At 38.9% G+C, this 17,695-nt stretch overlaps 2 protein-coding genes across 8 annotated transcripts in view; one reads left to right on the top strand and one right to left on the bottom strand.

Moving 5' to 3' along the window:
- Positions 1-3,870: 3,870 nt before the first annotated feature.
- Positions 3,871-13,808, bottom strand: NDUFAF5 (NADH:ubiquinone oxidoreductase complex assembly factor 5). 6 transcript variants are annotated; one of them, XR_014183779.1, is made up of 12 exons: positions 13,517-13,808; positions 13,388-13,428; positions 12,645-12,708; positions 11,926-11,973; positions 11,723-11,826; positions 11,208-11,247; positions 9,221-9,418; positions 8,649-8,709; positions 7,324-7,407; positions 6,926-7,008; positions 5,340-6,796; positions 3,871-4,861 (listed from the first exon to the last, which is right to left on the bottom strand). XR_014183779.1 is itself a non-coding variant. In XM_082049647.1 (11 exons), the coding sequence occupies exons 1-10, from the start codon at positions 13,799-13,801 to the stop codon at positions 6,952-6,954; spliced, it is 1,038 nt and encodes a 345-aa protein (XP_081905773.1). In that variant the 5' UTR covers positions 13,802-13,808; the 3' UTR covers positions 3,871-6,796; positions 6,926-6,951. The 6 variants fall into 6 exon arrangements, 2 of the variants coding, with proteins under 2 accessions (XP_081905773.1, XP_081905772.1); XR_014183780.1 differs by having other exon boundaries at positions 3,871-4,077; XM_082049647.1 differs by having other exon boundaries at positions 3,871-6,796; positions 9,165-9,418.
- A 76-nt stretch (positions 13,809-13,884) lies between these two features.
- The window catches only part of ESF1 (ESF1 nucleolar pre-rRNA processing protein homolog), a 31,369-nt gene continuing 27,558 nt past the window's right edge, over positions 13,885-17,695 (top strand). Inside the window, exons 1-3 of one of the 2 annotated variants that reach the window (XM_082049110.1) lie at positions 13,885-13,962; positions 15,311-15,989; positions 16,724-17,109. In XM_082049110.1, the coding sequence (XP_081905236.1) occupies positions 15,311-15,989; positions 16,724-17,109 (1,065 nt within the window). In that variant the 5' untranslated portion in view covers positions 13,885-13,962. Of the gene's footprint in view, positions 13,963-15,310; positions 16,008-16,723; positions 17,110-17,695 lie in introns of both variants that reach the window. The other variant, XM_082049109.1, reaches the window with a different exon arrangement.

Here is a 17,695-nt window from a genome sequence, read left to right as displayed (position 1 = left end):
ATTTCATCAGGTTATTCCCCACCCAACTCTCCAGCCTGTCCAGGTCCCGCTGGATGGCAGCACAGCCTTCTGGCGTGCCAGCCACTCCTCCCAGCTTAGTGTCATCAGCAAACTTGCTGATAGTACACTCTATTCCCTCGTCTAAATCGTTAATGAATATATTGAATAATATTGGCCCCAGTACTGACCCCTGAGGCACTCCACTAGATACTGGCCTCCAACTACACTCCACACCATTGACTACCACTCTCTGGCTTATCTCCTTAAGCCAGTTTGCAATCCACCTCACTACTCTATTGTCCAGACCACACCTCCTCAACTTAGCAACTAGGATGCTATGGGAGACCGGGATGCATGGAGACAAAGTAATTTTATAGTTGTGAAGATATACTAACTCTCTGCAGAAAGCTGCAGGGAAACACTTCCCTGCGCTTAGAAAGTCTTTGGCTTCATAAACCTGAATCCTTTCCTAAAGCAGAATAACTAAATCTACTCCAAACATATCTCAGAGGCCAATAAATAATTGTACTACTATCTTTTAATTCTATATCTTTGAGATTACTTACCACAGAGTCATAGAAGCTATACATTAAATTAGATCTTCTGAGTAAGGGATAATTAACTCTCAGCTACCAAAAAGTACCAGCCACCATGCTGTAAAGTGTCCTGAATATAGACACCATCACTCAATCCATTCAGTGTTCAAATTCCACTTTTCATACAATAAAGATTCACTGACACAGGAGGAGAAAACAAAACAAAACAACAAACCCAAACAAAAAAAACAACAAAAACAAACACCCCACCCCACCCCCCCCAACACACAAAAGCCCACTAACAAAACCCCATCACAACCACAAACAAAAACTACAAACGAAAAAAAACCCCAACAAACCCACAAAAACCTCCACAAAACTGTAAGCTACTATTGGGAAAGCTCACATACAAATAACAGATGTTTTAGTTTGTTTTTTGGAAGGCGGAAACCAAAGATCAGTCATCCGTGCATCAACAAGTGCTCTGTTTCTGTTGACTGAACGGTGCTGTGACAGCACCGCAGCTCCTCCTGAGAACGTCTTCTAAGTTGACTCCTGTAGGCAAAATAATCTAAGGAATGCTTATGTTTGAGATGTAACTAACAAAACCTCTTGGCAGTAGCTACATCTCTGCTATTTTTTGGAATTCCAGAAATAACCATAGGTAACTGAAGAAATTCACAGGCAAAATACCAGGCATGGATGGGATGCTACGCAATTGCATGATACGTTGATACTAAGCCATAACTTTGGTTCTATTTTGAACCTGGCTAACTATGGCATTCAGCATTAGTTCACTAACAAAGCATTGCTACCACTGTTGCCTCAGAACAGCGATATTACTCCTGTAAGATCAGGCGGTTTACTGCTGAGTCAGAAAAGATATTGACTGGGAATATGACCATCAAATCTAAAGTGGTTCTTATGGGGAATTACATTTTTAATTACAAAAGTGGAAGCAACTCTGATATTAGGAAATAACAAAAGTCCTGTATCAAATGTCAGCAAGTTCTGCATCAAATTAAAGCAGTGAATAATTCTAGAACTTCAATAAACTAATAGATCTTCACGAAAACAAAACACAGAGTAGAAAAGAAGTGGGAGACTTAACACCATCTCTTCAGTAGCTTTTGGACAAAATGGATGCACCTGCCCCCTGGATGCTAAACCAGTATACATTTTGTAGAGATGAGATAGTGGAGCTAAAAAAGGGGCATTACATACATCTACCAGTGGCTCAGTTAATGGAGAAAACAGAGTACAGCAATTCCAGCACCAACAAAAATAAGAAGTCACTACCTATTAGATGTACATGAGACGTAATTACCTGTTATCCATTAGATTCCCTTAGTAAATTGTTCATTCCGTTAGTAAACTGTTCATTTTGGATAGTATTTCCACAGAATAAGTAATTTCTTACTCTTAGGGCATTTCACCTTAGAGGTAAAAAGTTTAAGATTAGAGCTTCAAACCATTTATTAATGCATGTACTAAATAAAACAGTCACCTTTTTTAGGTTATTCATTTGGCTAAAAACATGGTATTATATACAGCAGAAATGCATCCAATGTGCACAATAATCAGATGTTACACACAACATGCAGATCCCAACTTCAAGTTGCACTTCTGCTTGTACAAAGTGAAAGGAATCCTTACAGAATACAGAAAAACAAATGCATTTATTAGTGGGGTAAAAACAAAGGCTCCTTATTTTATGCAGTCATTATAAAACTGCTATTGTGCGATACGTTCTGGCCTATCATGAACACTTTGAGGCCAAATGAGATTCCCCAGCATTCATCATTACTGCTCCAACATAAGGTTCCAAACATAAACATGTTTTCTGAGAAGGACTTGGTCTCTTACTTTATGAATGTACCTTGTACCCCAAGAACCAGCTCCAAATAGTGAGGGAAATCCACAGAGCCTCCTCTTGGCAAAAAGCCTGGACAGCATCAGCATCAGCTGATGATATCAGCTAAGATAGGAATACGAGTGCAATGTGTGTGAACAGAATATCTAAAAATCAGAGATTTTGCTCGAAATCTGGTAAGGCTGAAAATGAAGACGAGTATCAGCCATATTAAACAGTAATCAGGCAGTTACCAAAAGACCTTGGGTGGGAAAAAAAAGAGTCAAAGATTTCTAACAGTAAAAAAAGAGCAGTCAAAACCCAGCCTGACATGGTGTTGCTGTAGAAGGGTGTTTAGATTTCTGAAGGGGTTTACTAAGGTTTTGTAAGGGTCCAGTACAATCATTTATTTGTTATATTGCTGATATTACTCCTGTACGTATAGTTCACGGACTAACAAGCTATTAATAAATCAGCAAACCACTTTAGTTCTAACTTAAGTTGCAAGTTGTTTTCCCCTACAACAGGCACATATAATCTCTTCAGTGTTTTCCGCTTCACGCTGATAGGCAGCCTTTGGCTAAAACTTAACTGTCTCAGGTTTCTCTTTCTCATTTTTAAAATTCTTTTCCTTCACCTGAGGGCACCTAAGATACTCTGGAAATCAACCAAATAGCTGCACAGGTCACATTTGCTTCTATACTCACACTGACTCCGATCAAACTACTACAATAACTGTACTCCCCCAAAATAATGGCTCCAAAACCTGGACCAAAATACATGAAGTCTTTAAAAAGTGAATATTAAGTTGTTTTGTTAGACAAATGAAAATTTAAAAGGTTTAACATATATGCTAGTTTTCTTCCTGTGGCGTCTTGAACAAGATGCTCTAATGAATTTAAGCTACTAGATCAGATCTTTGGATCAGGAAATTCCAGTTAAACACCATATGAAAGATGGGTGTGTTTCTCCTCCTGCAAATGATAAAGTTAGGTTTTAGCTCACTTCTAGAAAACACTGAAAAAAGTGTCATTCATATTAATTTCTTTTTTAAGCAGAGTAAAAATATGCAGTTAATTTTGTATGGTTCACTTCTGTATTTCTGCTGATGACATTTTTATAGATTAAAGGTAATTGAGAATCCTTTCCCGTGTTTTAACTTCACATCTGAGAGTCTTTTGAAAGCAGAGGATCTGACAAATCTAATGCTTGGGTTACAAAACGTAGGGCCTCGTTATCATCTCTATATATTAAGTAGACCTGCATAAACTATACATTGACAGATCTTGTAATCAAAGACCCTGAACACGGATGCTCATTGATGTGTGACTCAGACCCTCAGAACCTTTTTCAGTCTCAAGAATACTAATGTTCTTTAAGTGTAAATGTGCTGCTTCTAAATTTTTTTTTAATTTGTGGGCTCTAACTTTTGAGTAGTCAAATGAATTATCTCCCAGAATGCTTTTCCTCCATTCTTCTGTAATCAAGAGAAAAACATTCTGTATTATGCATAAAGATTTTTAAAACTAAGCTCACATTATGTCACCTTAGCAACTACTTTTTAGAAGTTACTTACTCTGCAAAAGCTGATTTTTAACACACACTTAGAGTAAGAAGTAATTTCTAGACTAGCAACTGGCAACCACAGTTGTCTTCATTACAATTTCAGAACGCCATAAAGACTTAAATCTGAAAAAGAGAATTAAAATATAACAGAGCCTCACATGACAAAAACATCTGTTCATAGTAAACCAACTGTTTTCAAAGCTAAGTGCCATACAAAAAGTGACTAGTGGAAACCAGAGTAACCTAGGTTTCCAGGAAGAAATACTACAGACAAAAAAAACAACTGCAGTTAAAAAATACACATAAAAAGCAGCTATTTAAACGTAGTCAGTGACAGAAACAAACACCTTATTTGTCAGTTGCATGCCCCCTAATTCCAAGCAATACTGCTCCACTGCTTTATTTCTTACTCCTCACTTTACTACTCCCCAGTTCCTTTCCAAGGTAACAGAATATCTGAACTTCTTCTCCCAAGTGCTAGGAAGAAAACTACTCTTCAATTTCTCCCTGTTCAGAAGGTACATTTCCCCATTACCAAAGCACATTCTTACCTGCCTTCCTGTTTACATATTCTATCCGTGGAATATAGAATCAAAGAACTGGAAATCCTTCCCTCTGTAACTTAAGTGAGTGCTTCAAACACAGCAGGAGCACTTCTCCAATTAACATTTCCCCAGCACATTCCACCTCCTCACTCCCTTAACACATCTGAGTCACAACCACCAGCTCAAGTGACTGCAAATTAACCTACCAAAGCAAAAATGCATAAAGTTACATTTGACATAAAACTTCATAGAAACCTACATCTTGGAAATTGGAGAGTCTGCCCTTGAAATAAATGAATTTTATTTAAGCCACAGAAGATCTGTAGAGAAATGCAGTATCTTGTATGAGGTCCACTGATGTACTATTAAAAAAAAAGGAGGCTTTTGGAGAAACAATCCCTTGTTTTCGATTTAGTCTTCAGATAAACGGCTATAAAGGTTATCAGACTACTTACAGCCTCTCTCCCTTTTTCTAGGAGGGTTACTGTTCTTTTCTAAGGAAAATGAAAGATGAACTCATTCCCCTTGAATAATTATGAATTAGGATTGTGAGCACAAGCAGGACAAAATGTTCCTACCCTCCCTTATGAGGTTTTACATCTTCTCTGCCCGTTTCTTATTCAAAATCAAAGCCTGGTAGATAAAATAAACCCCACATTAGGCCCTTAAATTGATCTTCTAGCCAGCTGAATACTGCATGAACAGTTTCTTTTTAAAGAGCATTTTAGTTATTTTGAAAATTAAACATTGGTTAAGCAGTAGGAGGTAACTTTAATATCTGTACTAGTCTTTGAAACATAATTCAATAATCCTTGACAGAATATGAAGGCTTCTGCCTACCTTATCTATTCGGTCTGTGCCACACCAGTCTGTCAAACTCCACCTGCTGGGTAATCTTAAAACAAGCCTAGAGAAGCTTTCATTTCACCAGTATTGATAAACCACCTGGACATGATGATAAAACTGATTGAAAAGTACATCTGATTATGCTTTACATTTTTCATTTCTACCATTCTCTAGCAGTACCACAATCAAGTGAAATGACCAGGTAGATATTTTTTCTAAAGGCCTCAGGTTAATAGGCCATATTTGTAACTAATAGCAATTTCTGGTAATGCGGTTATATACAAGAAAAGCCATGCAAAGCTCCATGTCATAGCTAAGGAGAAAAAAGCACACGTATATGTAATTTTTAACCAACATTTAGATAAAGTATCGCCTTTAATTTTTCAAGTGCTATGAGATAAAAGAACAGGTGAAAAAAAAAAGCCATGGAACTCCAAACAAGTACTAGCTCCAGAGAATGCCAGTTCTAAGGTAATTAACTATTTGAAAGGTACACATCTGAGTGGCAGGTGACTCTTCTGCTTGCTACTCTTCAGTAAATTACGTCAAACCATGAATCATACATTCTGTTAAGAGCTACAATGAAGTATCCAACTTTCTTTATGGCTAAACTCTACTATTCACATTCAGAAACTAGAAATGTTTCTAGTTTTGGATGTGGAAGGAAAAGTAATAGAATTTGAGAGCTGTAGGTAAAGGGTAGCAAGCCCATATATTTTTATAATACAGAACTTACTTAACCACTTCCTCATATACAAGTCAAACATTCAAATTTCAAACAACCTTTTACCTGTAATTTTCAACCCACAAAAAATAAATATAATGGATGAAATTAAAAGATAATATAATAATATTATCTAAACATAATTGTTTAGATCTGTGTATTAGCTTATATTTTCTCATATAGGATGTCTTATAAATACACTGGCCACCAAGTACTATTGTTTATTATGATCTACCATCCTTTAAGAATAATTTAAAAATAATGCATGGTGATATACACTCAATACTTGGAAATCATACCCAGGGCAGCATATAATACTGAAATGCTGGAAGAGGCATTACATTTGAGAAGAGTAATTTAATCAAAAGTTGGGAGAGCATGTACTCACTTCGAATACTGCTCAAATATTTCTCTAGAAACAAAAAATGAACACCATTTTACACAGCTGATGTCATAGCACAGCCAGTAAAACAAACCAAAACAAAAAACCCAAACAAACAAAAAACCACCAAAAACATCCACTGCTGCGTGCAGATTATTATAATCTCAGAATGTCGCCACAAAATAAGCACAAGTGAAGACTATCTGCAGGGAGAAGTTTTATAGAAGCTTCAAGACAAATATTATTTCTGATGAAGAACTATTTTTTTTCTGTTGAAAGAAGTCCACCTATATTTGCCAGATCTCCAAATGAAACTGTTGCAGAACCTCTCTGGGCTGGTCTTGCCTAAGAAAAAAAAAGAAGAAAAAAAGTATATAGGGCTAATCTTAAGTTAAAATATTTTGTAAAAAGCTTTTAAAGCATCAGTAACATAAAAAGTACCTTCAAACAGAAAATAGTTCAGCTTAACATTACCTGCGATTCATGGAATTTCCAGCCAATCATGTAGAAGATCTGAAACGTGGCAGGTACCGAGCCATCACTATTTCCATACATTTCTGTTAGGGTAGGAAGGGAGAGAAGAAAAATAAAAGGTATACACAGACTATCAGTTCTGAGAAATACTTAGTTCTCAGAACATTAAAACTAAGTATGACATATTTGTCATAATGACTCTTGGTGAAAGATTTGGGACAATAAAAATATCTCATACTGGTACACCAACATAGTTCAAAACCTACCACTACAATTAAGGTTAAAAATATCTGTACGATAATCGTATTTTGTTCTTTTTTTTCTTACAGAGGTCAGAAAAAAAATACACAGAAAATATGTTCTTGAAGCCATTAACTCATTACCCCTCAAATACTTACCTTGGTATATTGCAGCAGCTGCCACCATTGTCTCCCTGTGTAGCAGAGGTTTTCTGTTCCAAGAGCAATTACTCTCACCCATACCTAAAAATATGTTTTAGCTTTAAGAAAAAGAAGATATAGCATATGCCATGAGTTAAGTGTCATGCACTAATGACAGATTTTTACTAAACCAGAGTAAGTATAGAATCCTCTGAATCTCACTCTAAGAGAGAACAACATATCACAAATAATTAGGCAAGTTTCTTACCTATAAGAATACAATTCTCTTAGTGCCAATGCTTTGCAATTCACAGTTTGTATTGCTAGGAATGACTTCAAATTAATACTTCTTCAGCCCGAGTCTTCAAACATTTAGATTTTCTGGTATAATTTATTTTAAGCATGAGTACAAAGTGTTTATTCAGACACACTACACATAAGGGTTTTTTTTAAACAGATAAACATCAAAATTACTATCCCAAGACATTTTTAGTTAGAAATCAACCAACCACAATTCTAATCTCTTTAATCGTTTACTGCATCTAAATGTTTCTGCGGAGAATGAAAGTTTTATTTTAATTAAGGAATTACTCTAAACAACAGCAGCTGATCCAGAGTATGAAGACACCCTGAATTGCTCTGTATCAACTGACTGCATACAAATGCTTTACAATCCATGACAAATGCAATCAGAACACTAACTCAATTGTTAAGCATCTCAATTGTTTTTTGCATTCTTCAGACGACTTCAATTTGAGGCTCTATTTATTCTCATTACAAAGCAGGCTCCTGAATGTCCTGATAATTAGGGAGGCTCACAGAAGTTAGTATGTGGGATATATAATTCTTTCTCCCTTCCAGGGTTTTCCAGAAGCTTAGATTGAATGGGCTCACACAGAACAGGAATACAAGGGAAGCAGAAAATTCAGAGCAGACCACAAAGTGGCAAAGTTTTGACAACACAAATCTGCTGACAGGCATAACTTCCTGACCCACTGGAGATCAGGAAAAAAGTAACGCTTCCAGAGCTGCAATTAGATTTTTTGTTTGTTTGTTTGAAGGAAGAAATATTTGACAGTGAGGGTGGTAAAACACTGGCCCCAGTTGCCCAGACAGGTGGTAGATGCCCCATCCCTGGAGACATCCCAGGCCAGGCTGGATGGGGCTCTGAGCAACCTGAGCTGGTGAAGATGTCATGGCAGGGTGGCACTAGATGAGCTTTGGAGGTCCCTTCCAACCCAAACTATTCTATGCTTTGGAGTTAAGAAACATATAATTAAACTCCTCTGTGTCTACATCACTAATAGAGAAAACATTTATATTTCCACAAAGTATATACTTGCCTTGCAAGTCTTCCATAAGCTCAAACAACCCTGGGTAGTTGACTTGAATTTCATCAGTATCCTAAAAGAATTAAGAAGCTTAGTTTTAGGGCTATCATATCAAGATAAAACACCAGCATTATGCTAGGCTTCAGAGATACTAACGGACAACTCATCTGCCACTTCTGTTCAGACTGCACATTTCTCAGAAGAATATAATGTCTTAAAATTTCTAAAAGGTTTTGTTTAGTAGCCGAAATGCAATCAAATTTTAATTGAAATGCCATTATTTTCTTCTCAGTTTTAGAAGAAGAGTGCCTAAAGTTTTTTCAAGCAGGTCTAACTTTCTCTGACACATTTCTCCAAGAAGACCATCCAAATTCTACGCTTCAGTTGGTTTCATTAATCACAGCGAAGCTGAGAACGGAGGCAGTCCGGATGTTTCAGAAAACTATTCAGCAAGGTACACGACTTGCAGAAGGAAGCAATACATTACTAATCCATTAGTAAATAGTTTTTTTTTTTCTATATATATACCAACAGCTTTGATGTTCTGAACTGTTCTGCCTGATTGTTCTCTTATTTTTAATTACCACAGTCAGGGTGGTAAAGCCAGCTCTCGACAGCAGATGTCCCAAATCAGAGACTGCAGTGAACGGTGACACGTGAGGAGAAAACCCTCCTTCTCTCTCCAATTCTGCCAGCTGCAAAGAGCAGCGAAGCTCATACAGTGTGTCTCCCCCAAACATTGCACCAATGAATACTCCATCTGGCTTAAGAACTTGGTGAATCTACAACACAGAAAAAAAGAAGAAAAAGAAGTTTTTTGTTTTTAAGTCTAGGTAACTAAGAAGTTATTAGGACTCTTTTTTTTTTTAATTAACTTAAAAGCAGTCATTATAATAGTTGTAACAGATCTTTAATATTGACTGTATTCCACAAGGCAAGCTATGTCAAAGCTTTTTATAACACTGCAAGATAAATACTCTGTCTGAAAAGAAACTATTTGTTCTTAAGAAAGAGTGAATGCCCTAAAAACACATTTACAGTCAGAAAACAAAAAACATACAGTGGAAACTATTTTCAGTGTGATACTCCTAAAACAATACCCTCAATTAATTTACTTCTGAAAATAAGGTAGATTAAGATAGCTTCCGCTCACATTTAGCTTTCTCAGATGAGGGCAGCAAAAATACATTTCAATGGCTTGATTTAAGAGAAATAGAGGCCTGACCTTCCATAAGTGATCTTCGCACTTCTGAACACACAATAGAGTAATGCAATTCTTGTTATTTCTACCCCTACTTACTTTTAACTGGCGGGAACAGCAATACTATGACTCAAACGCCAAGGCTGAGAAGCTGATTTCTTGTCTAGTAAGTGCTAGGTCCCTTCCTACTGAGAAGGTCAATAAATTCATGTTTTATTTTTCCTGAAGAACTGGCAACGATCCCTGATTTAGGTATCCAGAAGTGCCATATTACACCATCAGGCTAACAGGACAGCAAAAGCTTCCAACAGTTTACCTTACTGATTTGAAATTAAAAATTTTAAATGTTTTTTAATTAAGTATTAATCAAACTATGTTTTCTGTGGTAGTAAAGAAGCCTTTGGTTGACAGGTAAGAAATTCGGGCAGTTGAAGGCAATTTCCATAGTTAAAGCCAGTGGCCCCAACATAAGAAATAAGCATTCACAATAAGAGTTGGCCAAGAACTCCAGTTCCCTCCTCTTTGTGGGAAGTTATAATGTATCAGTTATTTTTATTGTGGGGGTAAAAATATTTGACACTCCGCAGAACACTTTAATTCTGGAGAAAATTATATATTTCTTTCCAAGACTTATGTTTTTTAAAGTACAGAAGGCATTTTAATTTCCATTTTTATTTTTACCATAACAGTAGGGTACTTGTGTTCGCATTAACAGGTGATAAAATAACACTGTAATGACTGACCACTTTGAAATAAATCAAAAAAGAGCAAACTGGTTAAAACATTGCTTGCTCTTGCTTCAAAGGTAGCTAATTTGAAAAAAACAAAACAAAACAAAACACCTACAGGAAGGAGTTGAAATAGTGCAAAATAAGATTTTTTTCAGTAACGGTTTTAGTTTTCTGTCCTCAAACACTATTTGCTGTATTTAAAAATCAAAAACCCTTTATCTGACTAAACCTGTATTTCAAAATAAATAGCTGAGACATAAAAATAATACTAGTTCCAAAAACCAGTACTGGAGAAGTTAGATTTAGAAAACTTCTGGACTATTAGTAAGGGCTAACACACAAAAAATCAATAGTATTACCTCAGTTTGCATTAGTTACCAAGCTCAAAGCTGTTGAGACTATAAAAGGTTATTCAAACATGCTGTTTCACAGTTATTTATCCCCAACTGATTTGAGACAGTAAATTAGTAGAAATTTCAACAGATGTTTCTCAAACTGCCAAATATACTGCAAAAATACTTGTGTAAACATGAGCTATTTCTGTGCCTCTTCTTTAAACAAAATCTGTAAATATGGAGTGCTCTGAATGCAAGTAATGGCAAGTATTGATTTTTTTGAATTAAAAAAGCAGTTTCTTACCTCTCTAAAAGCTCTAGGAAGGTCATTCACCCAATGTAAACTGAAATAATAGAGGCATACCTTTTATAATTGCGTATAAAATAGAATTTAGGGAATGAAAATAATTGTTACATCAACTAAGAATGTTTCAGAAGCAAAGCAACAAACTAGTTTTTCAAGCTGAAAACTTTCTGAAATATCCTCATAAAAGTGATACTAAATAAAAATGACAGTTCACAGACATAGGATTTTTTTGGAGGTTGACAAGATGCAAGTCCTGAAGACTAGTTTGTCAAAATGTAGGAAAGAGAGAAGCTACATGTGTTTTGAATGAAAACAAAGAAACAAAAAAGTAAGAACCATCAGGACAGCAGGTTTTCTTAACGAACACTCATACTAACTATGCAAGTACATTTCTTATTGCTGTTTAATGGACTACTAATCCTTCTCTTTTTTCTTCCTAAAGTTATTATGACAATAACATTATTTAACATCTTTAACCAAAAAATAAAATGTAAAAAAGGATTAAAACATACCTTAAGCTGCTAACGACAAGATCAAATGTATCTTCTTTGAAAGGAAGGAATTCCTCATCAGCTACAACACTGACCGTAGGGATCTCAGATTCTAAAGCATTTTTCTAACATTGGGTTAGAAGAAAAATGACATCAGAAACTCACTTCTTTAACTTTCCCGTATTATGAAACTGAAGCACATTAGTATTCAGAAAGCTACTTACTAAAGCATTCTCTGCAATATCAACTTGAATAAGTTTTTCAACGGTTTCCTGAAATAAATATTTGATAAACTTTTAAAATTTTAAGTTGTTTTACAAGCTAATGTTAGTCAGTTTTTTGAATGCTTACATATATTTATACTAAGTTGGAAGGAATCTCTTCAATACTTGATAAAACTTTAGATAAAGCAAAAAGCATTTTCCCCCCCAACATAATACTTAGAAATGGCTCCCAGCAAGAATAGCTGAAATAAAAGTAGTAACAGAAACCACATTCTGTACTTTTAAATATAAGTTCGGTTTGATATAAATCATAGATAAACAGCCACTGAAGTACTTTTACTTACAACACAGTTCACAAGGGGTAAACTGTTCACCACTTAGAAGTCTGTATAACAATGCTTCTATTTAACAATTAAGTGCATCCAACAAAGACGGATCAAAAAACATTCATGTCCTTACTCAGGACTAAAGCTTAATTGTCGTACAACATACAGCTTCCCTTGCATTACTATTTTTCTAGTCTTTGGTGACAATAAATAATAGAACAACAGCCTGCACAACACACGTCTTTGGACTGTGGTTACAGACATGAATGGAAAAAAAAGAGTTACCTTATCAAGATTCAGGTAATTGTTTTAAGTTACAATAGAGCTCTATTTGAAAACAACCGGATAAACACATACTTATTTTAAACACTTTGAAGCTTGAAGAGCCAGTACCTTGTTTAAATGTTGAGCTATGTAACCTCTTCCAGAGCCAACATCCAAAGCAAGAGGGAACGTTCTAAAGGATAAGTTCAGCAACATTATCACGACCTCAACTATTTCAAGTTTTAGATTACATTGTTTTGTCTGCTCATTTCCATGCATATTTTCAAACTAAACACATTGACTATACTTCTGCAGTAACCACTAGGAGAAAGTGTGGCAGAATGCACTCACAAGCGCAACAAGGCTGGTGAGGGGTCTGGAGCACAAGTGTGATGGGGAGCGGCTGAGGGGCCTGGGGCTGTTCAGCCTGGAGAACAGGAGGGTGAAGGAGGAGACCTTATCGCTGTCTGCAACTGCCTGAAAGGAGGTTGTAGCATGGAGGGGCTTGGTCTCTTCTCCCAAGTAGCAAGTGATAGGACGAGAGGAAATGGCCTTAAGTTGTGCCAGGGGAGGTTCAGACTGGATATTAGGAAAAATGTCTTCATGGAAAGGGTTGTGAAGCACTGGAACAGGCTGCCCAGGGAAGTGGTGGAGTCACCATCCCTGGAGGAGTTTAAACGGCGTTTAGACGAGGTTCTTAGGGACATAGTTTAGTGCCAGAGTTAGGTTATGGTTGCACTCTGATCTTGATGGTCTCTTCCAACCACCACGATTCTGTCTGTTGGTTTGTCCCGTCCCCTGACCATCCCCGGCCGCTCGGCAGCTGACGGGCTCTGGCGCCAAGTCCCGCGTCCCCTCATGGCGAGGCTCACCTGGTGATGTCGAACACTCTGTCCGCGATCCTGCTGCCGACCTGAGGGGAAAAGCCGCCAGTCAGCGGGCCGGCCCCCCCCGGCAGTTTCCCCCCCTCACCGCGACCCAGCGTGACACCGCCCCCCCACCTCCTCCCGCAGGTAGTCGCACTTGGCCGGGTCGGCCTGCAGCGCCGCCCAGTTCTTCTGCTTCCGCTTCAGCCGCCGGTCGAAGGGGCTCAGCGCGCCCGAGCCCGGCGAAGCCCCGGCGGGAGGAGAAGCGGCGGCGGAGGCTCCTGAGAGCGCCCAGAGCGCGCGGCGCCCGCCGCCACAGCCCGCGCGCAGCGCCCGCGCGACAGCAACGGCCACCCCAGCCATGGGCGGGAAAATAAAAAACCGAAGGCACCCGGCGCGGTGTCCGCCGCCTCTGCGCATGCGCGTTGCCGCCCCGCCACCAGCTTTGCGCCCGTCGCGCCGTGTGATTGGCTGGGATGGGCTTGTCCTGTCGCGGCCACCGTAGCGCGCGGTGGATTGTGGGTGTGAGGCTCCGCGTGAGGGAGTGTGGCCGGGTGGGCAGGAGGCGGCGGCCGGTGACGGTGGGTGCGAGCGGCCGGGGGCTGTGAGGGGGCGGCCGGGGGCTGTGAGGGGGCGGCCGGGGGCTGTGAGGGGGCGGCCGTGAGCTGTGAGGGGGCGGCCGTGAGCTGTGAGGGGGCGGCTGTGAGGGGGCGGCCGGCGGCTGTGAGGGGGCGGGGGTGTCGTGCCGTGGCCGGCTGGGTCGCAGAGCAAGGAGCGCCTTAGAGAAGGCTGTGCTGCTGCTGGGCCGCGCTGATGTTGCTAGAAATGCCGAAAGACCGACCATGAGGCCTGCTGGAAAGTTAATCTTAGACTAGTAACTGATGTCTGGCAGTAATTAACTTCCGATTGTAGAACAACCTCACTGTACTTGGCACTGGTGAGGCCACAACTCGAATCTTGTGTTCAGGTTTGGGCCCCTCACTACAGGAAAGACATTGAGGTGCCAGAGTGAGTTCAGAGAAGGACAACGAGGCTGGTGAGGCGTCTGGAGCACAAGTGTGATGAGGAGCAGCTGAGGAACCTGGGGCTGTTCAGCCTGGAGAAAAGGAGGCTGAGGGGAGACCTTATCACTGTCTGCAACTGCCTGAAAGGAGGTTGTAGCATGGAGGGGGTTGGTCTCTTCTCCCAAGTAGCAAGTGATAGAACAAGATGAAATGGCCTCAAGTTGTGCCAGGGGAGGTTCAGACTGGATATTAGAAAAAATGCCTTCATGGAAAGGGTTGTGAAGCACTGGAACAGGCTGCCCAGGGAAGTGGTGGAGTCACCATCCCTGGAGGAGTTTAAACGGCGTTTAGACGAGGTTCTTAGGGACATGGTTTAGTTGTCAGAGTTAGGTTATGGTTGCACTCAATGATCCTGAGGGTCTCTTCCAACCAAAATGATTCTATGATTCTATAACAAAATCTCTCTCGGAACTGAGAAGTCAACCACGGACAGTTTGAGTATCTAGTGATTATTGCCAAATTTTGTGGACATGCTTAACCTAAAGTAAACTTCGCTCTTTACAATATCATTTTAACCCAAAACCACACCTCCTTGTTGAAGGCTTCCTGCCTCCGGGAGAATACCCCTAGTCACTGAGCATGTGTAGTAAGAATAATGTTGTATAACTTGCATGCAGGTACCATAACCAGTCAGCACTATAGGACTGTCCTGAGGGAGTGCATATAAAGTTTTGTATAAATGACTGAGACTTTTGTATTGCTGGTATGGTAGTTTGGTCTAACATCCAGACTTGTACCACTCTGTAATAAAATCGGTATGTCATCTGTGTGCAGAAAGTGGCTCATTTGTATGCATTTTCAATTATATATCTAAATCTGTATTAATAAGCTTTTTTTAATCAGAATTTTTTTTTTCTTATTATAGATGTCCAAGTCTTCACCAGCATCCAAAATGTCATCTCAAGAGGAAATACTGAGTGATGGGCGGTTTAGCCGCGTTGCTAGGGATCCCCGATTTTGGGAGATGCCAGAAAAAGAACGTAAAATCAAGATTGACAAACGATTCCGAGCTATGTTTCACGACAAGAAATTTAAGCTGAAATATACAGTCGATAAACGAGGTCGCCCTGTTAACTATACTTCTACAGAGAACCTCAGGAAATTTTATGCCCTGTCAGAATCTGACTCCGATCTTTCAGAAGATGACAGTAAAGAACACACTGAAAAGAAAAAGAAGAAAAAAAAAGCTAAACCTAAAGGAAAAGCAGATTCTGCAAAAGTACTTGCTGATGGTCACTCTAGCGAGGAGAGGCAAATGAACAGACAAGGGGTGGACCAAACATGTGCAGTAGTGACAAAACTGGATGACCTTAAAAAGGAAGGACAAAAAATTACATCTAAATTCAACTTGAAAGGGGACTCTAAGAAAATTGTAACAGAAATTGATGGCCCTCGGGAAAACAAGGAGGTTTTAAACAAAAGAGAAACCAAGCAAGGAGATGCGTCAGGAGGAGGATCTATTTCGGTTCAAAACAAGCTAAAGTCTTCACAGCCAAGCGATACTAAATCAGTTAAAGCTTCCAGGAGGGACGGTTCCCTAGGAGGTAAAATAAAAGAATCAGGTTAGTTGTTCAAATAACAACTAGAATTTGCCTGTGTTTTCTTCGTTGTTGCTTTGGTTTTATCCATGGAAGATCTTTCTCAAGATCAGTTGTAAAATAGCTGACTGACTCGGATTCAGTGTTGCTGAGGAATCGGAGATGGAATTAGTGCTGATTCTTCAGTAAGATTGTTGGAGTTGAAATTGTTGTTCAGTTAGAAAAGCAGAACATATTGTAGCATATACAGTACTGTAGTTTCAAACTGAGTGGCAATATAAGGTGTGATACCATGAATACTTCTGCCTGTCAGTGCTTATTGACTGAAAGCATAAGGATGGCAGCATCGAGCCATTCATATGAGAGGCCAGTAGAGAGAACTGGTGACTTGAAGAAAAGCTTTCTTTATACTGCTTATGCATGCATATAATGTGCATTATCGCAATCTGACTTTTACCTTTTGATTCTGTGCTTATAAATAGAATAACAGGTTAACATTTTCTCAGAGTGTAAGAGTGATAGTACAATTGTGGGCGTAAAGAGCAATAGCTTAGACAAGCTGAAGAGCCAATACTGATTTATGTTCGCACTTCCCTGATATAATTTGTTCCTGCATTGTTAAATATTTCAAGGGGTCTATAAGACTGTATGAAGAAAACCTGAGGGTTTTTTTTTTCTTCCTTGTGAAGAATCATATGTAATTACAACATGAAAACAGATACCTAATGTTTATCTTTCAGTGACTATATGCACAGACACCGATGATCAACGTGACATCAGTAAAAGACAATTAAAGGAAGACATTTCTGCAAGTGAAGATTTTGAATGTGCAGAATCGGCAGAAGAGCCTGAAAGTGACGGGGAAACAGGCGAGGAAGAGGAGCCAGAAGATGATGGGGAAACAGGCGAGGAAGAGGAGCAAGAAGACGATGAGGAAACGGATGAAGAAGACAGTGATTCAGAAGACGATGAAGAAAGTGGTAGTGGGCCTGACCTAGCCAGAGGCATAGGGAACATCGAAACGAGCTCAGAGGATGATGAGGATTTAAATGACATATTTCCAAAGGAGCCAGAGATCGAGCATTCGTGGCGTGAGCTGGATAAAGATGCCCCTCGTGGAGATGAGGTAATAATAGTTCTGCATGTGAAAAGTTGCTACATGACAAAGTCAGAAACATACATTATAATGAGTTCCTTATAGATGATCTATGAAATAGTTTGTGGAGGTATTTTTCCTGAAGGTTTTTCAGCACTTTAGTTACAAAATGCAAGCGATGATGAAACTGGCTGAGAATGAGACTTGCAGTTTTCACCAGTGTCTCCTTTCCCTCTAAGCAGAGGCTTATGTGTAGATACATGAGTTATCTATAAATGATAGAACAAACAACTGAGCTTTTCAGAAATTCTAGAATTTAAATACTATTGCTCTTGTTCACTATGGTTTTTTTTTCTCTTTTTAATTTAGTGTTTTAACTTGCACATTAAGAGATTTACAAATCATTAGACTTTAAAACTGAGCACAAGTAGTGTATAAGAAATCACAGTACTCTAGTGCTGCTCTGTGACAGTAGTTGCTATTGCTATCATGATAACAAAATCTTAAATGTTAATGTCATAACTGCAGTATTAGATCTGTGATTGGTACAGTCTGTTCTATGGTGCATCATTATGTCTTTTTTTATCTGCACCAGTGGTTGCTGCTTCTGACCTTT

This window comes from Streptopelia decaocto (assembly GCF_964273445.1).
Source record: "Streptopelia decaocto genome assembly, chromosome: 3".
Classification (NCBI taxonomy): Eukaryota; Metazoa; Chordata; class Aves; order Columbiformes; family Columbidae; genus Streptopelia; species Streptopelia decaocto.
This window is presented reverse-complemented; position numbering and strand designations above follow the sequence as displayed.

What these genes read in the sequence shown, in the direction of transcription:
- NDUFAF5 (XM_082049646.1), bottom strand. Translation starts at nt 13,801, where the DNA reads ATGCGCAGAGGCGGCGGACACCGCGCCGGGTGCCTTCGGTTTTTTATT. An exon ending in AGAGTGTTCGACATCACCAG is followed by an intron (nt 12,709 to 13,387) that starts GTGAGCCTCGCC and finishes CTTATCCTTTAG; the next exon opens with AACGTTCCCTCTTGCTTTGG. An exon ending in GCTTATGGAAGACTTGCAAG is followed by an intron (nt 7,408 to 8,648) that starts GCAAGTATATAC and finishes ACATATTTTTAG; the next exon opens with GTATGGGTGAGAGTAATTGC.